This window comes from Chelmon rostratus, chromosome 7 (assembly GCF_017976325.1).
Source record: "Chelmon rostratus isolate fCheRos1 chromosome 7, fCheRos1.pri, whole genome shotgun sequence".
Classification (NCBI taxonomy): Eukaryota; Metazoa; Chordata; class Actinopteri; order Chaetodontiformes; family Chaetodontidae; genus Chelmon; species Chelmon rostratus.
In genome coordinates, this window is record NC_055664.1 from 22,500,243 (window position 1) to 22,521,016 (window position 20,774).

Genomic DNA, 20,774 nt, shown 5'->3' on the forward strand with positions numbered 1-20,774 from the left:
TTCTGCAAGACATTGCATCCCACAACCTCTTGAACATGTTAATATGATGCTGATGCTTGGAGTTAATTGTGATTCAGTTCTCTTTGTTGACTGTTTGTTCTTCCAGGCCATGTCTGCTGTGCTGTGCTGCGGGCCTGTGTTTGATAACGTTGGCCTCTCTCCAGACGGATACCTCTATAAGTGGCTGGATAATATACTAGCCTGCCAGGATCAGCGGGTATGTGGCCAATACTTCACCAGTGCAATGCATTTAAACAAAGAGCTGACCCAGAAAGCCCCTCTGATAGTTTGCTGAAGCCTGCTTTGTGAAAACCCAACACTTGACGTTGCCAAGCGCTCACCATTATCTTGCAGGAGTGCTGGCAAGTGGTGAAGGCGAGTTTTGTTTCAACATAAATTTGTCTGTCTTTATTTCAGTTTACTGTGATACAAGATAAAGCAACTGCACCTTTATTTTACACACTCTCCCTCTGCAAAATTTGATCCCTCATGCTTTCATTACATGGCTTGAGGAGTAGCGTTACCTGGGCAGGCAGCCAAGGAAATGTGATTTATTGTCTTTTTTGTATGACAGAAATAGAGAAACTACAAATACAAAAGCCTCGGCTATATCAGATGGTGATAGAGTCAGGGATACAGTGAATCCTTCAAAAAGACTTGAAATTCAGGATGGTCTGCGACGGCACTGTTTTCACTCTTGGCTCAGGTCCACCAGCTTGGCTGTGAAGTCGTCATCCTGCTCCTGGAGCTCAATGCCGACCAGGTCAACCTGTTCAACTGGGCCGTGGATCGCTGCTACACTGGCTCCTACCAGCTCGCCTCAGGCTGCTTCAAAGCCATCGCGACAGTCTGTGGCAGCAGGTACAAAATCTCAGAGTCTCTCTGTCATCTGTTGAGCTCGCTGAGGTCAGAGTTTTTTTTATAAAAGCAGTTATGTTCTCATCTTTATTTCTTCTGGCGGAGTTTGTGTTTTCCCCTGTTTATTGGTGTGCCACTTTTCTGAGACGTTGTTAAGTTTAGATGCTTCATTCTCTGGATCACCAAAATTTCTTGTTCTAGTGAGGAAACCACTGATGAATTAGCTTATGGTGTCACTTCAGCTAATCCTCTTAAAGGACTCAGTATTCATCTGAAGTTGGTCTTCCCCTCTTGCTTTGTCTCAAGCATTGAGTTCTTAATACTAAAACATGACTTCATAGTTGTATTTTCTCTCTTTCCCTTTCCTTACTAGCAGAAACTACCCAAGTGATATAGTAACACTGCTGAATCTGGTCCTCTTCAAGGCATCAGACACCAACAGAGACATCTATGAGATTTCAATGCAGCTAATGCAGGTGAGAAACACAAGCACTGGTGCCTTTTTTTGCTTCTGGGTAGTTTTCTGTCTCTTTAATGGATCACACATTTCTTCTCTCCCTTTGGACAGATACTTGAAGCTAAGTTGTTTATGTACTCGAAGAGGATTGCAGAGCAGAAACCAAACAGCATCCTCTACGGCACCCACGGTCCACTGCCGCCTCTATACAGTGTCTCCCTGCCTCAGCTGTCCAGCCAGCTGGCCAGGATGTATCCTGAACTCACACTTCCTCTATTCTCAGGTAGCTGTTTGTGTCACGCAGTATGTGTGCGGCCACAGTAGGGTTGCCCGGGGTATTTCAGCCTGCTGTGAAGCTCTCACAGGCTTGTCATCTTCTTATGGCTTCCCACTAAATTGCTGGTCGCTCATCTTCCAAAGACACTTACTGTATCTATGGACGCTCCCACTAACCACAGAAACACAGAGAGCGAAAGTCGATTAAGGGACTCCCAGATTTAAGTTGAATTCATATGCAGATCAGGATTAAACTGGCAATTATGGTTAAAACTGAGTATATGGTACGTATCTTATTTCCTTGTAGAATAAACACCGCAGTCCCCGCTGATGTTATTCTGATGTCAGTATTGCCTTTCCCCTGCTTGTTCCAGAGGTTAGCCAGAGGTTCCCCACCACTCATCCCAATGGGAGGCAGATCATGCTAACCTACCTCCTGCCCTGGCTCGGTAACATTGAGCTGGTGGATAGCGGCCTGCTGCTCCCGGTCTTCACGCCGTGCACCTCAGATTATGACGCTTCCAGCCGGACGACCAGCACGGGTTCATCCCACCAGCTGAAGGGCACTGGCTGGGGCTCCTTACAGGCCACATCTATGGTGCTCAATAACCTCATGTTCATGACTGCCAAGGTGAAGTCATGTTGGAGCAATGTAGTGAAATAGGGTTAACTAAGTTCAATGCACTAACGCAGCTTTGTGTTTTTAACCTCTCTGGTCAGTACGGGGATGACCTACCTGGACCAGAGATGGAAAACGCCTGGAATGCTTTAGTCAGCAATGAGAAGTGGAGCAACAATCTGAGAACCGCACTGCAGTTTCTCATCAGCTTGTGTGGTGTGAGCAGCGACACCACCCTCCTGCCATATGTAAGATATATCATTTAGGCCAACTGGAAAATATTATGTTGCTATTTTTTTTTAGCTCTTTCCAGTTTCTCACGGATATTCTGTGATATATTTATTCAGATCAAGAAGGTGGTGATCTATCTGTGCCGGAACAACACCATGCAAACAATGGAGGAACTGATCTTTGAGTTACAGCAAACGGATCCAGTTAACCCTGTGGTGCAACACTGTGATAGCCCTCCTTTCTATCGCTTCACCGCCACAAGCAAGGCCTCCACAGCAGCTTCAGGTGCATCTTTAAACAGCACTGTCTCTATAAAAAATGAGCTCCTTTTGAAAGTTGTTAAAGTTTTTAATGGGAAGAATGACCCAACCGGGAAATCACCACTTAGTGGCCAACCATAGAAAACTGTTTGCTTTGGATCCGAGCAGTGAATGTGAACCAGTTCTGGTGTTGAAGATCATGCTCAGTTGGCTTGAACATGCTGTAAAACATAAGCATTTAGCTCTTTTTTGGTTGATTTCTAGGCACCACATCGAGCAGCAATACTGTTGTTGCAGGCCAAGAGAGCTTCCCTGACACAGATGATACCAAGACTGTAAAGGAGAATGAGGAGAGGTAAACAACAATATCTTGAAGCTTATCATTAGATTAATTACAGTCCTAGCAAGACCAATGATGACTTTTTTTTTCCTGACCTCAGGCTAAGCCACATAATGCGAGCCCACAACCGCCTGGAATCACGCTACAGCAACAGCTCGGGAGGATCGTACGATGAAGATAAGAGTGAGTGTATTTCTGCACCAGCCGCCCTATGAAAAAATGTGGTTGTCAGGGTCTGGTGAGTGTGGAATACACAGGCTGGGTTGGAGGGTAAGGTGGTGACTGCCGTGGTGTCATTGATAATGCATGAGCAGCGCAGAGTCGCCTGGGGTTTTTAAAAGGCTTCTGTGAGAACTGGCACTGAAATAAAAGTAGTGGAGCCCAGGGCCTCTGCACTGCTGCCAGTGACCCAAAAACAGCTTTGTTATATTCTCACAGTCTGAATTAGTCCTGCAAACTAATGTGAGTAAGAATAATTAAGTAATTAAGTAATAATTACGAATAAAAAGTAGCTGTAGATGATTTAAATGCATCTCCAGTCTGTCATTTGCGCACATGTTCAGCTGTGGAGAATCACAAAGTCTCATTTCTGATTGAAATGTGCGATAAATGCCAGAAGTATCATTTTTGATATCCATTTAGGTGAACCTCTGCCTCCCTATGCTGATTGGCTGATGGTTGTCATTGAGACCAACCAGCCCCATCCTCTGCCCATGCCTTTGAATGGAGGATGTTGGGCTCCGCTAGTGGACTTTTTGCCAGAGACCATCACTCCCAGAGGACCGCTGCACAGGTTAGACTGCTGCATACATACATGTAAAATGTGCTGGACGAGATCTCAAAATGTCAAAAGTCTTAATGTCTTTAAAAAACAGCAATCAAACTGATCTTTGACCTTTAATAACATGCAGGCTACCTCTAAATGCCCGCAGATAAAGCCAGCACAACTCACTTTCCATTTTGATGCACTTCAAGGTCATGTTTTTGTGAATTTTTAAGAACTGTAATTCATTTAATTGAGAGGCATTACAGTCTGTTCTTTCGTTTGTTAAAGGTGTAATATAGCCGTCATCTTTATGACTGAGATGGTGGTAGACCACAGTGTGAGAGAGGACTGGGCCATGCACTTGCCTTTACTGCTACATGCCTTGTTTTTGGGTGAGTTCACACTATAATCAGTTAGCCCTCTGAAACCCATCTATGTAATTACATGATATGTGCATATTTGATGTAATACAGTATAAATCTCATGGCTGACTGAACAGCTGACGTTTTAGGACTACATATTGAGTAATGATTTTGAAATGATAATTTTCCATATATTTTAAGTCCAATATGATACATCACCATTGTTTTTTCAGTACCCTGAGTTAGAGAATCCTCCTCTTGTAAAATCTTTTATTCAGTTTCAAACAGCTGATTTCAGTGTCATTTTTTTAGGGGGCTGTGAAACCAGGAGAAGGGAACTTGAACAGAAACAGAAATAGTTCTTGCTACAGCAACAACAGCTCTCATCTTTGAGTCAGTGTTCTGAAACAGGCTCTGTTCCTTTTTTTTTAGGGATGGATCACTACCGTCCAGAGGTGTTTGAGCACAGCAAACGTCTCCTCCTCCACCTGCTCATCACGTTGTCGTGTAACAACAACTTCCAGGCCATCGCCTCAGTCCTGCTGCAGACACGTGAGATCAACAGCACCAAGACCCTCACCTGCAAACCAAGTGTTCAGCCGGAGTTTTTACCTGCAGGTAAAAACGTAGACCTTTATAAATGCTCACCTGTTTGAGTTGTCTCAACTACAAATTTAGTCACAATTGTAGTAGACCTGGGTCCAGTTGACAGAGCAGCTTGGCATTTGACACGCTGCTCGTCTGTCTGGCTAATGTAAACTTGAACATCAGGAGGGAATGACTAACATTCCTTTCAGAGGATAGATACGTTTCTTATCTGGGGAGAAAATATTTGGACGCTGTGCCAAAAGCAATATTGAGCACAGAGGACATCAAAGGTCTTGATTAAAGCATTCCTTTCTGTTATTTTTATCCTCTCGCCCAAACTGGGGCCATCTGCTCAGGCCTGGATAGGCTGGTTTGGCTCCCCCACTCACCCCGTCACCAATTTGTTTTGCAAATGTCTAGAAATGACCAGAATATCATGTCCATTTGGCCATTTGAATACAACTTCAGCGCTAGAAACAGTGATTTTTTTTTTCCACATTGACACCACAAAATGATAACGCTGCCCTTGAGATCCAAAGAAAACATCCAGTTTCCTTCTCAGTTTTTGTAGCAGCTTCCTGTGTTTATTTTATTTGTATATAATGTGTAATATCTTGCAGAAAGATGCAGTTTGTAAATTAACAAGGATTAGGTGTGTAGCATCTTAGTAGTTAAACTTGACAGCTGACCCACATTGAACACATGCTGTCAGTAGAGGAGGCTAATTGGATTCAAATTCCACACATGTTGAGACACCGGTCATGCTGCTCCTGTCATTTCCTCTTCTTACACTAGCTGTGCCATATCCAGCTGCAAGCTACAGTTACAGGTGGAATCAAACATGCAAATGAACCGCCGTCACACTCCTGTTCCTCTGTTCGTGCTCAGGAGGATGTTTTGACTTCCTGCGGGAGTGCCAGGCGTCTCCTGTGCCAGACTCTGGCCTGAGTTCTTCTTCTACGTCGTCCAGCCTGAGTCTGGGAGGCAGCAGCAACAACCTGCCTGAGATCTCACATGAGGTGGAGGAGCTGGTGGCCTCCAGTAAATTGGACGAGAAGACTAACAAGCTCATCGAGTTTTTAACCACAAGGTACTGGTGTCGATGTGCTGTGAGAGCCATTTCCAGCGAGTGCAGCAGCTGAACTCTGAGAATATGAAGTAGTTTTACTAACAGGTTTTAATGGAACGCTGGAGGCATTTTACACTAGAAATGCATGTCATACAGCACAAATGTCCTTTTCTTACACTGTTATACAGTTATGCATATTTCTTGTTGTAGATTACCACCTAGTGGTGCTGTATGCATAGTGCAATAGATTGTTACAGGAGTAGATTAGATTAGAGATTTAAATTATGATAGTGCAGCTGGCATTTACCAAGATTAACTGAAAGATTAAAAGGAAATTCCACACAATTCACAATAGGCTAAACAGACGTGCTTTATACAGGTGATTCAGAATCATCAGCTAATTGTCCCACTTTCACTGTAGCAGATCTCCATATAGTCAATATGCTGTGTGGTGTTAATAATGAAAAAACATATTTTATAGATCTTATGGACCGCTGTGGTGCCATGAAGACATTTCACCAAAGAACCAAATTTCAAAAAGCACTGGGCAGCTGACCAACTTTCTGCGACATGTTGTGTCTGTGTTCAAAGAGTCCAAGTCAGGTAATCCTCCGACATATCCTTAACAGTAATTATTGATCAATTGTGCAACAGAACCTTGTCTTTACACTCAGTAATTCTCTTGTTCTCGTTCTTCTCTCTGTCCTGTTAGATTTCCACCTGGAGCAGCAGCTCAGCGACGTGGCGCTGCAGACGGCCTTGTGCAGTTCGTCGCGTCACTACGCCGGCCGTTCCTTCCAGGTGTTTCGAGCCCTCCGCCAGCCCATCTCCGCCCATGCCGTCTCCGACCTGCTCTCAAGGCTGGTGGAAGTTGTTGGTGAACATGGAGAAGAAGTGCAGGTTAGTCCTGTGTACATGATGCCTGATATGTTCAAGTATGAAGGAATTTCTTGTTTATGATTGTCGAATGTCCGTCAGCAATACAATTTATTATGGGATTTATTACCTACAAACTGATTAATATTGATATTGATTAACTGTATCATTTGTATTCTGAGTTGGTTTTTAAAGAAGTAGCTCATGCATTCTGTGCTGTTCAGCACATTACTTGGATGCCCCAGATGTTTGATCCTCTTACGAGCACATGAATGCAGCATTAAAACTAATAAACATCTAATGGTATATCATCATAGTCCATCAGCTGATTCTTGAGCATGCCTTTCTTTTAGCATCATTGCAAACAAAACCTCTTCCTAATTAAATCAGATCTATTTTTATCAGCAATTAAGTGCAGCAATTAAAAGTACTGTGTTATGATTAAATGATACTAGGATATAAGATTTTTTTATCTCTCTTGCAGGGCTATGTGATGGAAGTATTACTTACACTGGAATCTGTGGTGGATAACTTGGCTGAATGTCTCAAGAACAATGACCTCATGGCTGTCTTGACGAGGTTTGTGTCTCCTCAACGTATGTTTTTGTTGAAAGTAGTTATTTCTTGTTCAAATTATTTGTTTCTTTTCTTTTTTCAGAGCCTCGTCTCCAGATTTCCTCACCAGTTTCAAGCTACTGTCCAACAGGAAGAGCACAGGACAGCTCAATCTTAGGAGAGAAGAGAGGAGCCGACATCAGAGGAGCTCGTCCGTTCCCAAGAAGTTTGGAGAGGCGGACAGGTGGTCTGATCCACCTCGCAGCGCTACACTGGACCGCATCCAAGCCTCTGAGCAGCAGGTTTTGTTAGCCAAGACCCGCAGCTCGTCCTCATCTAAAGACAACATCACAGACCCAACCAACATCAACCACCCCAGCAACCTGCTGGCCACCATCTTCTGGGTGGCGGTGTCTCTGATGGAGTCAGACTTTGAGTTTGAGTATCAAATGTCTTTGAGGCTGTTGAATAAGCTGCTGGGCCACATGTCGCTTGACAAACCGGAGAACAGGGAGAAGCTGGAGAAACTGCAGAGCCAGCTTCGATGGAGCAGCTTCACTGGGCTCCAGCAGCTGCTGCTGAAGGGCTTCACCTCCGTGTCCACCACTGACCTCACGCTGCAGCTCTTCTGCCAGCTCACACCTGTGTCACGAGTGCCTGTAGTGGACACTTCCCAAGCCATAGGTACACCGTCGGGATTGAGGGGTGTGGGGTTTTGAACATTTTGATGATATGGATGTTGAAAATCTTCTTATTTTGTACCAATTTTTTTCATTTTTATTAAATTCCATTATTGCTGTAAACTTATATCCATGCAATTGTACACAAATTGCATCCCAGTGAAGTTTCAAAGTGAGTTTTTTCATGTGTAACATTATTCTATGTGTTTCATCCTTCAGGTTTTCCCTTGAATGTTCTCTGCCTGCTTTCGCATCTCGTGCAGCACTTTGACGGCCCCACGCAGTTCTGTCGCGATGTTGCTGAGAGAATCGCCCAGGTTTGCCTCTGTTAACAGTTATCTCAGTTTGGCTTAAACATAATTCTATGTGTTAAGCTAATGCACCTTGTGTGTGTAGGTATGCCTCGAGGAGAAGAACACCAAGCTCTCCAACCTTGCTCACGTCATGACTCTGTATAAAACGCACTCCTACACCCGGGACTGCTTCTCTTGGGTCAATGTGGTGTGTCGATACCTTCACGAAGCTTTCTCCGATATCACCCTCAACCTGGTCACTTACATGGCAGAGGTTTGTGCAGCCGTATCAGCTAATCTTGTATTTACTGAGCAGCAGCGAAAGACTTGTCTGGTAATTATTGGCTAAGGTGCTAAATACATGAATGGTGTTTAATTCTAACAGCTGTTGGAGAAAGGTCTTCCCAGTATGCAGCAGACCCTTTTACAAATCATCTACAGCCTCCTCAGTCACATGGACCTGAGTGTGATTCAAGCCAAACCCTTCAACATGGAGGTGCTCAAGACAATTGAGAAATTTGTCCAGGTGAGTTCAAATAAAACACCTGGATGCGTGTCCTACTGCAGATCATAGTCTAAATATGCGATGACTGTGCCTTATATTGATTTGCAGTGAATAGCTGTTTATGTTTTAGGATATTTCTTTGGTATCTTTCCCTGAGATATACTCTGTGTGCTCAGACAGTGAAAACATTCATATCACCCACATCAGATGTGATCACTGGAAATCTTGAAGTTCTGAGTCACAGTCTTCTGTTCCCTGCTCCTTTTGTAAGAGTTCATGGGGGAAAAAAGGAAAAAAGCTGTCTTGTGTCAGCGCAGTAAATTTGTAGACACACCCAAACTATAAACAGTCTGCTTTTCTGCCACTGGCCAGGCCTCTGCTTATTCTCATACTCCATACCCATTTTCCTTTAGCTTCCTTCTGTGAGCCAACTTTCAGAACACTAAAAATAGAGCTGCATTGAACCACACAGTAAGATCTATGCTGTTGTTTCTTTCTGAACATGGGATTGTGTTGTTTTCTGTCTGTGTGCATGGCTGAATTGGTGTGTGCATGTCTGCGTAGACTGTCCATTGGGGGGAAGCGCTGAATATCCTGAAGCTGGTCGTTTCTCGATCAGCCAGTTTGGTGCAGCCTTCCTTCCCACAAAGTGACCTCTCCTATGAGGACATCAGCCGGGTCTGGGACCGCTCCTCCAAGGCCTTGCCTGGGAAAACGCTGGATTTCCACTTTGACATATCTGAGGTTAGAGACTCTTTCTCTGACTTTCTTTTTACTGCGTATGAAAGTTCTTGGTTTAAAAGTCCCTGTAGCATGAGGTGAGCGTAATGCTTGTATGCTTTCCCCTGTATTTTTTCCTGTATTTTCCAGGGTGTGGTGCTTGTTGAGGTTCTGTGGAATCTTGTTAAGCTTTTTGGAAAGGAAACATTTCTTCCCCTTCCTTAATGCTGATATTTCTTTTTGAACAAAACCCTTGAGATTAGCTTGAAAGCTCAAAAGGTAAACACAATTAGCCAAGCAGTGCAGAGCTGGAAAGTGATGTCAGAGATACAGACGGAGTGGTGTATGTGTGGGAACTGAACAGGGAGCTATTTGTGTAGTTCATGAATGGCAGGAAATGATGTCAGCTCTTTGCTGCCGTCCTTTGTATGTGAATCAGAGTTTCAGTGGATAGCCAACAGCTTGTGTATTTAAACTTGAGACACGCTGGACAAACCACTGATATTTCTTAAAATACCCAGATATTTTTAGACTGAAGGGTTAAGCAGAGGAATAGCGGGGTTATTTGTCCTCAAATGCGTCACACATTCGGATTGCCAAGTGGAATAAAAACTGTGAACGTAGATAAAAAAAATTAACTGCCAGCTTATATTGAAACACTGATCTCTTTACAATCATCTTGGAAGAAAGTCAAAGTCCTGAAGAAGCATGAGCTGCTGTGGAGTCTGAGTCATGGATTGATGAAGCAAGGATGGACTTTCTCTTCTTCAGGCTTTCCTTGACTCATCCAGGTTTCTGTCTGCACGTGTCCGTTTGTTTGTGTCCGTGCTGTTAGACGCCAGTGATTGGTCGGCGTTATGATGACCTGCAGCGCTCTCCAGGCCAAGATGTGAAGAGCAGGACCACAGTGGTGACCCGCAGCACCTCCTCTACCTCCTCAGGGTCCACTTCCAACAACGTCCTGGTGCCGGTCAGCTGGAAGAGGCCTCAGTCTTCACAGGTGTGCACTTTCTTTCTTAGAAGTACGCTCATAGTAAGATAATTAGAGGCTGCATTTTATGCCTATTTAACGCATTTTACGCCATTTACTCCTGGTATTAAAATGCAATCTGTATCTGGATATGTTAGAAAAACTCATGCTGATGCCAGACGTATGCAGAAAGCGTTGTGATGGGAATGTTATCGGATCAGCAACACCACATTTGGAGGTGGTCAGGTTCAAATTGTGATCATATTGCAGCTGTAAATGACATCCGTACAGCGTAACTACATTCTTAAGAAAAAAATCTGCTAACAGTTTGAGAAGTCACTCAGCTCCGCCTCTTCCTGCTAGCCAGCAAGTCAGCCAGCCCTGACAACTAATTTGCATATCGAGATCTGATCACAATGCGGGCACAATTAAGATAACGAGAATACATATAAACACCAGGTGTGAATGCAAGCGGATGTCATTATCCAGATAACGTGCCCAGGTACAGACGTTAATACCAGGTGTAAAGGGGACCTAAAACTGTGTTGTGGTCCAAGTGGAATTGATTTGTGACATCCAAATTTTGTTTTGCCATCTGCAGAAAAGGACACGAGAGAAACTGGTGAATGTGTTGTCTTTGTGTGGACAAGAAGTGGGTCTCACAAAAAATCCTTCGGTAAGATTATTAATTGGTTAATTAATTTTATCAGTGCAATGAAATCCAGCACAAAAAATAGCCTGTAAGCCCTTTTAATTTTCCTCTATTTGTTTCTGTTTAGGTGATCTTCTCCAGTTGTGGAGAGCTGGACCTCATGGAGCACCAGCCTAGCCTGGTGTCCTCCGACGATGGGACCCGGGAACCAGAAAACATGGACGACACCACGTCAGAGCAGCAGTTCAGAGTCTTTAGAGACTTTGACTTCCTGGATGTGGAGCTTGAAGACGGAGAGGTGAGTCTCAGTGGTGAAGAATGATTTATCCTCCTTCTCGCTGCCTCTCACATTTGATGGACATCAACGTTGTCAAACTTCGTAAAGCGAAAGCAGAGTATTTTCCTCCAAAAAGCAAAAAACTGTGTTGGATCTTTGTGTAATGGGGTTTCTTTTTTCTGTTTTTCTTGTCTGTGCTATCTAGGAGCTACAGGTAAGTTTAGTCATGTTCCGTTTGTACTTGCTGTGTTCTTTAAAAGCGTGTTTGCTTGTGCAGATCATTTAGTGAACTGCCACACTGAGGGCGGTAGCAAATGTGTGTGCATGCCCTGTGAACAGATCCTGCAGTGTTCATGTAGTGCAAGAGAGACATTCACTCAGTGCTTAAGCATTGGAAACACTATATGTTTAGCATATTGTTCATAGACATCAGATAAGACTAGTATGCTTTTAGTCTGCCAGTGAAATGCATGTCCACATAAGGTGTCTTTAACCAGGATTACTGATATATGATTGTATCTTCTGTGTTTAATCATTTTTCCTGGTTATCAAGAGAAAACAAGTATTAGTTACGATGCTTTACACACAGCTCCCCTTTGACATCCAATTACATACTCATAGTTTCCATGCATGTGTACAGTACTTAACCAAGATATGAGTGGCTTGATTTTCACTGATGTTCATTTCCAATGTAGTTGCGCATTATGATCCAGAAGTCTATTTGCAGTGTTCCTTTGTACAAATTGAACATCTGAATATAGCATCTAACCTAAAGTAGAGCTTAATTTTACTTTCACTTACCAGTTTTCTTTCCCTTCAAAAACTTTCCAAATCTGACCAGCATGATGGGATTTTCACCATTCCTCAGTCGTATGTCTCAGCTGTTCCCCTCAGATGGGATTTTATCTCCATCTAGAGACACGGCAGAAGAAACCGTGCCCAGTTCCAGCTTTTCTCATACACACTGAATAATTACGTAATCCAAACATCATGTCATACACAAACTAATTCAACTGTATATCTTTGCCCTGTGTACAGTCAACTATTTGGTGAGTTCATGCAGTGAAATTTTCAGTTGGTTTACCTTGAGGAGGAGAAAATCAAACTTTGCTCCAGGCAGTTTTTTAGCAGCCGGTCAGTTCTGTCAAAATACACCGATGCTCGAACGGTGGTGATATACACATCGTTCTTCACCGTGTTGCAGCAATAGCATTTTTTGCTTTTGTTAACTGGTCAAATTTAAGACCGCTTTGTTTTGTAATGAATATGTCTTTGTTAATTTTAGTACTACTTATTCAAGCTTTAAAACCACATTAACATATTGGCATTGTAGAAATAGCATACAGCTATAAATATCTGTGTGTATCTAGATACAGACTGTGCCCAGGAACATGGTGTCAGCTGTTCTCCCTGAGCCTGCTGCAATTCCCCACAGACTGAAAAACAACCGCAGTGGTCAACAAAAGTGCAACACGGACAGGTTTACAAATTAATGATGGCACAACTTAAATGGCGTGGCAAGGTGTGAGGAAAGCCTCGCATGTAGTTTGCTTTAAAAAGAAGTGAAAGCCTTTGCTTTCTGTCAGTGGTAGGTATTAAGATCGTCATCACAGGAAGTCTCCCATGTTTGAGCTGTTGATGTGGAGCTTTGGTGGAATGTGGAAGTTGGCCGACATCTCCAGAGCCACGTCCGGTTGAAAAGTCACTCTGCGTTTTAAACAAGAAGCAGCCAGGCTCAGGAGGATTAAACCTGTATATATTTAAAGTCTGACAATTCGAAGGTATCCTCAAACCCAAAACTTTTCTGCTAGTTTCACCAGCGTCTTGGGATATTCGGCAGTAGTTTGAGGAAATTCGCTATGTGAGGATATGCTGTGACAACACTGTGTCAAACTTCATCCTCAGCTCTGAAGGGAAAACTCTCCGAGATTACTGCCCCCTGCCTGAACCCACACAGCACTGTTGTGTGAATGTGTGTATACGATATGTGTGTGTGCATGTGTTTGCGTTAGAGAAGAGATTGTTCCATACTTCGTTGTACTTGCTAGCTCAAGGCCATTCTCTGTTGCAGGGAGAGACGATGGACAACTTCAACTGGGGAGTGCGTAGACGCTCCATGGACAGTCTGGACCGGAGCGACCTGCTGCCCCTGGAGGAGAGTCAGCTGTCCATCAGCATGCCCAGCCTCAGCAAGATCACCCATGAAGACTCAGACGAGTCGTCTGAGGAAGATTCCCTCACCGCCAGCCAGATACTGTCACACTCACAGCTCGTAAGTTCACCTTTGTTTGCATGCCAATAAATTTATATCACATGAAGGGAAAGCGTAGGTGTTGAACCACACTCTCATCAGGAAATGATCCTTACCACATGGTATCTGCAGGGCTTTAAAAAACTTAGCAATTTGTTTCCTCAAAAAACAGCTTAGAGGGTATTCAAAAAGCTTACATTTCATCTACTGTCAGGAGACGGAAAATGGTGACTTAACAGTTGTCCAGTCCTTTACTGTGGAGTTTCAGTGAGCGCCATCAGACATGTAGCAAGCACAGTTACGACAGCTAGGTACATTCGCTAAGAAGCTCATCATATCATAATGAGCAAGTGTTGATTCCTTGATTCCTTACTGAAAACAACAGATATAATGTAATAATAACTAATTCTAGGCCATAACGTTCTGACTGGTTTTCCATCATGCTTTTATACTTTGACTGATCGTGAGACAAGTATTAAAATGCACTTGGTGGGAAGAATCTTAAAAAAAACACTTCAGTTAAATTTGGTGAACTCTGCATCAACCTTTTATCAACATCACGATACTGATTTCATCTATAATCCTAACAAAAAATATTAAAATAAAATATGGCAGATGAAATGTGCGTGTTTTGGGTTTTCAGAGGATAAATCCTTTCATCACGAGCTTTCCTCTTGCCCTCAGGTTAGATAATTATATCATTTCATATGCTCAGCACACTCAATGCTCCCAATAATATAAGATAAGCCATTTCATTTGATGATTGTGTATCTTTTCCTCTAGTGTCAACCACAGGACCAAATTTTAAAGGCTCTAAAAATACTTCTGCATGGACCCGTCAACACAAATTGTAGGGTGTAATGAACACTGCATTGTCCAGGGGCTGCTAGCAGAGCTTTCACATCATCTTTTGTGCTTTTTGCATCATTTTTTGTGCTGTTTGCATCATCTTTCTGTTATTCCATGGCTTCTGGGCCTCATGCAGTATTAGATAAAGTTGGTGGAAACTGTGGCGGCAGATGGAAAGCCCATGTGTCCACGCAGCTGTCATCACTCTCCTTGCCTGCTCCTGATTTGTCAGCCACTCTGCCGCTGTCAGAGCTTAGAAGCACTTCAGGAATGTTGTAGATTTTGCAGTGTCTTGAGCTCAGTTCTTTTCGGTGTTTCTAAAAAGAAACTTTGATGTTTAATCAAAAATGATGTGTGCTATTTAGAGAAGATTCCAACAACTTTGACTTTGTGTTTTTCGCAGACTGTCAACCTCTCTCCGACTGCAGAGATCAGTTTGGACTCTCCCTCCGCCTTTTATGATACAACTTCAGCTGATTCAACTCCTTTGAACACCAAAAATCCTAGTTTCGAGGTCCAACTGCCAGAGGACTCGAAGCAGCGGGTGAATAAGGGCTTCAGAGTGTCTGAGATACTGGGAACTACTAATTCCTATCGCAATTCCATACTAGAATTCTTTACTAATTTTGCCAAATAGGAGCTATTCTGTTGCATCTTTTCTTGCGATATGTCTTGGATGTTTTATGTGCTTTGGGTTCAGTCTATGTTAAGTATTTCGTGGTGCTGTGACATTTTCTCCTTTCAAAGTAGAGCATGAGAGGGTCTTTTCTTGATATTTCAGTAGTTGCATGCTAAAGCTGAATGAACTAAAACCTGGAAGCAGGCAATCAATAATGCTTTGGGCTATTGGCTAGTTTGTCCCTTACTTTTATTGTGGCAGAGGTTGTCTGGGGATAGAAGGGGGTTGTAGCCAGCAACAGAAAAAACAAAAAGCTCTTTCTCTCTGTGTCTGTCTGTTAAAGGCAATGTGTATACCTATTGCTTCTGTGTGGGTGGCGCTTAGCAAAAACTAAAATCTCATGGCATGTGGGAGGTCAAGAGAGGTTTACACATTGCCTGTCCCAAAACATGAGTGTGCCGGGCCACAAGGCTGGCTGAATCAAATTACGTTATAATCTATTTAATTGGCAATTTTCATGCACACTAAATGTACCGAATAAAAGAAAACACCACAAGGAGTGTCCATAGGGTCCCGTGCCAAGGTTAGTGTATTCATTTTAAGAATGATCAGTTTAATAAATTAAGTGTAACAGAGGGAACTAATTTAAGCTAATCAGAACCTTTTACTGCATGCTGCCTCAGTATTTGTTCATGAGTCTAGTTAATTGTGCAAACTGCTGAGGAAGCATGTGTCCCTCTTGCTCTCTTTTAGCCAGAAGATGAAGACACCAATGTCCATGAGGACGACTTCTCTCTCTCCATCAGCGAGCTACCCCCTGAATTTCACTGTGGTGATAGTTTGACAATAGACATGGTTCACATCGATTACAAAGGAGAGCTGGACATTGACTGCTGCTTACCCAGGTACCTCCTCACAGCTTTTCTCAATAATACATAAACCTACACGGGCATTACATCGTTAATAACACGGCTTTGCGTCCACCCAGTCTCGCCGAGGAGGAGAGAGACGACATGCTGGAGTCCCGTTCTTCACCGCCGCCGTCGCCCTTCTTCTCGGCCATCCTCGCAGCTTTCCAACCAGTCGTGTGCGACGATGCAGAGGAGGCTTGGCGAAGTCACATCAACCAGCTTGTGTCTGACTCGGATGGGTCCTGTGCAGTCTACACTTTCCACGTGTTTTCTTCACTATTCCAGGTATTGCAGCATGGCCTCGTAGCCAGCATACACCTAAAACAATGTGTCGTAGTAATTAAACTAAAAGGTAATAGGATTAGTTATCTGGCTGATTAACCTTTAGAGACAGAGGCTCTGTTTCAGAAGAGGTCTGATTAATTACAAATGGTAGGCACTCTGTAGATGCTTTCAGCTTGAAAATCTTCCGACATTCATTAACCAGATGTTGTTCGCTTCGCTGACCAAAGCTGACAGGGAGGAATTTCAGAAAAAAAGTAATGACAGAATGTAAGTTCTTTAAATGATGTAGGAGTGACTTTGACAGTATCACAGCCAGACTTTTTTGTTTGCATTGCAGAGCATTCAGACCAAATTTTGTTCCTTGACCTGCGACGCTGTGAGTTTCCTCGGTGACGGCCTGAGAGGATTAGGATCAATGCTTTTGAGGTCTTCTCAGATGCTGACATCATGCTCCGAGTGCCCAACGCTATTTATTGATGCAGACACAGTGAGTGACCTGAGAGTTTCCAGTTTCTGTTATATTTTTAAAAGAGTGACATGTTAGTAGTTGAACAAATTCAACAACAGATCTCTGTTTTCTCAGATTATGTCGTATGGGCTCCTGGAAAAAATGAAATTCAGCGTGCTGGAACTTCAAGAGTATCTTGATACGTACAACAACAGAAAGGAGGCGGCTCTCTCTGTAAGAGGATTACATATGGTGCTGTCCAGTCTGAATGTCACCTGTCTGTATGTTGTTCACATTGTTACTGTGTTGTCTCTGTCACCCCCAGTGGCTGAGCAACTGTAAAGCTACCTTTCCCAGGAGTCCGGGGGGCACCGTGATAACATGTCAACCAGCAGAGCACGAGGAAAAGGTGAAACCCTCAGAATAATAACTCTGACATGCTCATATCAACTAAACAATAATGTAAAATACTGGTTCTGTATTTTCTGTGGTGTGTGCAAACACACAAAAGCCTGTATAATTCCCAAGGGAGTGGTTGTTCATTCTGTATGAATGAAAATGACTGAAGATGCCACTTTAACTGACCTTCTATACTGTACTTTCTGCATTACGGTTACTGTGTGGTACTGTAGCTCTGTGAGTGTTGCCTCTAATTTTCTCACACTGTATAAAAGTCAAGTTCCTGACAACCTTGATTTGCAGCACGTCACATTGATTATCTCATTCCAACGTGCACTGTGATTATTTTCAGCTCTGCTGGGCATGGGAGCAAGTTCTATTAAGTTGCATTTTATCTAGCAGTAAGCAATTACGCTCACTTCATAACTGAGGAGAGGAAACAGCAAAATGGAAAGTTTTGCTGGTAAAACTTTGTACTTATATAGCGAGAGATTCCCACCAGAGTGAATGCATTTGTGCGAATTAACAGGCAAAACTGTGCTTGGCTTGTTTCGCTTGGCTTTTTGATTAAAGGGGCCCTGTGGAGCTTTCTTGTAAACAAAAGTTTACATTCAGTGCTGATCGCCAAACACTTTGTGTGCATCCTTGAGCTCTAACAAATGTGTCAAGCGCACTTCTGCCCTCATAAAATATTTTGAACGTAGGAGATAAGGAATAATGAAGGACCAATGGTGTCACATGCGTGCGTGTATATGTGCATCCTCATGTGCATTCACAAGATGAATAAAACAGGGACCCGCTCATAGAAAAACAGCTCCATAGCACTGCTAGAAGTCAAAACCCCCACAGGGAACCTTTAATACATGGCGACATCCAGCTCTCCTTTCAGTTCTAACTTACACATACATAGACCCTCACGTTTCTTCCTCTGTGCATGCCAATAAAATTATCCGTGCTAATACTTTTCACCCCCCCTCAAATGGAAATGAAAAGGAATTGCATGCCCTTCTTTTGATTCTCTCTTTTCCTTACTTCTCTTCTGTCCTGTAACATGCTTACTTTGTAGCAAATGGAATCTCTGGCTGTAAGTTGGAAAGACTTGTTCCTCTTTCTTATTTGAAATGGTCCCTTTCTGCTTTTAGAAGCAAACCTTCATCTGCGTAACTGCAGCTGGTTTGACATCTATTTCCCAGTAGTTCTACTGTAGTTATGTGTGAGTTTATTATCCATCAAATGCAGAACTGAAAGTACTTGATAGAGTAATACCTAAGAAAGAGAAGCCTAGCCCATTAAAAAGGCCCTTTGCTAATTACCACTTTTCTCTTACTTTCAGCAACTGGAGCTCTGTCAAAGACTCTACAAACTCCACTTTCAGCTGCTGCTGCTTTTTCAGTCCTACTGTAAGCTGATTGAACAGGTCCATGCAATAAGCTCTATTCCCGAGGTGGGTACATCAAGCATTTACTTGTCCCCTCTTTGTGGAACCACGACACCCACCATCTTATCCGTGTTCTTGTTTAATAATATTAATTCCTCTCAACCTTTAGCTGACAAACATGTCCAGAGAGATAAATGAGTTGAAGAGCAACCTGAGGGTAGCAGCAGCTTCAGTGACACATGATGAGATCACTGTCCGTGAGAGGTCTTGCCCTGAGCCCACCTTCAGCTCCTCTGAGGCCGCTGTGCAGGCCATCCTGGAGTGTCTGAGGAATAACGAGTTTCCGGTGGCCGTCCGCTACATTCGAGAGTGCAGGTAAGAAAAGAAAAAGGCTTGCTGTTAAAAAATACCACCAGTTGGATGCGTAACATTGTCTTCTTTATTGCAGAACAATGTGGCCTAAAGACATCTTTGGCAGCCCCTCTGAGGATGAGGTCCACACCTTACTCAACATTTACTTCAGACATCAAACCTTGGGTCAGACGGGAACTTTTGCTCTGGTGGGCTCCAAACAGGACTTGACAGAGATTTCTGTCAAGTTGATGGAACTTAACGGAGAGATCCGGGACATGATCCGGCGAGCCCAAGGCTACAGAGCCATCACAGCTTTCCTCCCAGACTCCAGGATTTCAGGCTCAACTCTTTGATGGTGGTCCCGCAGCAAGCGACAGCCATTCCTGCACAGCACCCTGTCCCATGCCTCGCCTCTGGTCCCGTCTGGGGCTGCTGCTATCATCTCAGTGGTTAACAAGCACTCTGCTCTCTGCTGGGAATAACCAAACCATCTTTCCTCCTCTTGCTCAGAGCACATCAGAATGTCATAAAGTCAGATCTTCATCTTCAGATGTGCAGCAATACTGTTGTTTCGTAGAAAGGTGAGAGACTGTGCTGTTGCAAAGAAACTTCGGCTTTTATTGCACTAATGATAGAAATTGTCACAAAGCGACCACTTGCTACTGAGGTCAACAACTTTCACATTTAACAAATGACATACCAAAGCTACGTGATTCTCTTTCAGTTTTGTTGTTTTAATTTTCAAGGGAAAATGTGCAATCCTTCACAGAAGTGGAAGACTTTTACTGTATCCTGAAAGAATGTATTTGAATATCATAGCATTGGAAAACATGAACATTGTGAGTACAGAAAAGGGAGGCTTCATTGCTTGGTGAAAGTAGTGGGTCTTTTTGTGTGTGTGTGTGTGGGTGTGTTGTGTGTGGGTGCTTGAATGTGTGATAAAAAACCTGACGACCATCACAGATGGAATTATGGATACATTTGGATTCATATAATTTGTTCACTTTTAACTATAGTGACATGCTGCAAAACTACTGTAATGTCTCCCAAACCTACACTACATGCTGCTGTGTGGGTTAACTGTTACTCAAAACATCTTACTGTACCTTTTAACTGTGCAGCTTTTAGCAATTAGGTAAATTATTTATATTATTTGCAAGAGAAAAACATGCTATTATCAGACTAGATTTATAGAAAGCAAATATTTCGTTTCATCTGTTAAACCTGCCAAGCTTGCAAATCCTATGTACTATAAAGTGTAATAGTAATGTTTATGAACAAATACAGAAACTATTTTAACTGAATAATTGTACATAGTGCAATGGGGGCTTTGTTCAGACTCATAAGATTGTATTTTTATGAACTTACAATTTGAGTTGCATGTTGAGTGAAAGAGATAGCTACATATTTGTAAAGCTTCCACAAGAACTGGTGGTGTAGCCTCTCGCCTTGTAAATACTACTGCCTTTGCAATGTACTGTACTTTGGTGTTCTGTACACTTATGTAACAAGAAAAATAAAACTTACATTTGTTAACTGGTTTCATTTTGTGATTTGTGCGATATTATTATTATTATTATTATTATTATTATTATTATTATTATTATTATTATTATTATTGTTATTATTGTTGTTGTTGTTATTATTATTATTATTATTATTATTATTATTATTGCGTGCACCACTCAAAAGGTTTACCTGTCAGATGCATCAGAACACACCTGGTAGGAGGACTGATAGCATCCACCTCTGAGCTCTGCCAAACCTTCCTAAGGAGGATGAACAGCCCGGAAGTCTTGCCCCATAGGTGTATCTTGTGGATGAATACACTACACTATGTTTCAGGCAGATTGTCCTTTTTTATTGAATTAATTGATTAACTACAGAGTTATTATAATATTCATGCAATAAATACACTATGCTGTT

General features: G+C 42.7%; 1 protein-coding gene across 10 annotated transcripts in view; it reads left to right on the forward strand.

Moving 5' to 3' along the window:
- LOC121609740 (protein furry homolog) overlaps positions 1 to 20,389 on the forward strand; it is a 47,161-nt gene extending 26,772 nt beyond the window's left edge. For 3 of the 10 annotated variants that reach the window (XM_041941444.1, XM_041941447.1, XM_041941449.1), the window contains exons 28-62: positions 107 to 217; positions 707 to 861; positions 1,232 to 1,334; positions 1,427 to 1,598; positions 1,966 to 2,222; positions 2,312 to 2,458; positions 2,558 to 2,726; positions 2,966 to 3,056; positions 3,142 to 3,224; positions 3,684 to 3,834; positions 4,096 to 4,199; positions 4,602 to 4,787; positions 5,646 to 5,847; positions 6,308 to 6,429; positions 6,539 to 6,726; positions 7,187 to 7,281; positions 7,361 to 7,941; positions 8,157 to 8,254; positions 8,334 to 8,504; positions 8,616 to 8,756; positions 9,300 to 9,479; positions 10,291 to 10,455; positions 11,027 to 11,101; positions 11,205 to 11,375; positions 13,426 to 13,626; positions 14,858 to 14,998; positions 15,827 to 15,978; positions 16,062 to 16,269; positions 16,607 to 16,756; positions 16,853 to 16,951; positions 17,043 to 17,126; positions 18,183 to 18,200; positions 18,450 to 18,560; positions 18,664 to 18,869; positions 18,943 to 20,389. In XM_041941444.1, the coding sequence (XP_041797378.1) occupies positions 107 to 217; positions 707 to 861; positions 1,232 to 1,334; positions 1,427 to 1,598; positions 1,966 to 2,222; positions 2,312 to 2,458; positions 2,558 to 2,726; positions 2,966 to 3,056; positions 3,142 to 3,224; positions 3,684 to 3,834; positions 4,096 to 4,199; positions 4,602 to 4,787; positions 5,646 to 5,847; positions 6,308 to 6,429; positions 6,539 to 6,726; positions 7,187 to 7,281; positions 7,361 to 7,941; positions 8,157 to 8,254; positions 8,334 to 8,504; positions 8,616 to 8,756; positions 9,300 to 9,479; positions 10,291 to 10,455; positions 11,027 to 11,101; positions 11,205 to 11,375; positions 13,426 to 13,626; positions 14,858 to 14,998; positions 15,827 to 15,978; positions 16,062 to 16,269; positions 16,607 to 16,756; positions 16,853 to 16,951; positions 17,043 to 17,126; positions 18,183 to 18,200; positions 18,450 to 18,560; positions 18,664 to 18,869; positions 18,943 to 19,201 (5,547 nt within the window). In that variant the 3' untranslated portion in view covers positions 19,202 to 20,389. The remainder of the gene's footprint in view (positions 1 to 106; positions 218 to 706; positions 862 to 1,231; positions 1,335 to 1,426; positions 1,599 to 1,965; positions 2,223 to 2,311; positions 2,459 to 2,557; positions 2,727 to 2,965; positions 3,057 to 3,141; positions 3,225 to 3,683; positions 3,835 to 4,095; positions 4,200 to 4,601; positions 4,788 to 5,645; positions 5,848 to 6,307; positions 6,430 to 6,538; positions 6,727 to 7,186; positions 7,282 to 7,360; positions 7,942 to 8,156; positions 8,255 to 8,333; positions 8,505 to 8,615; positions 8,757 to 9,299; positions 9,480 to 10,290; positions 10,456 to 11,026; positions 11,102 to 11,204; positions 11,376 to 13,425; positions 13,627 to 14,857; positions 14,999 to 15,826; positions 15,979 to 16,061; positions 16,270 to 16,606; positions 16,757 to 16,852; positions 16,952 to 17,042; positions 17,127 to 18,182; positions 18,201 to 18,449; positions 18,561 to 18,663; positions 18,870 to 18,942) is intronic. The other 7 variants (XM_041941445.1, XM_041941448.1, XM_041941453.1 and 4 more) reach the window with 3 other exon arrangements.
- Positions 20,390 to 20,774: the final 385 nt, after the last annotated feature.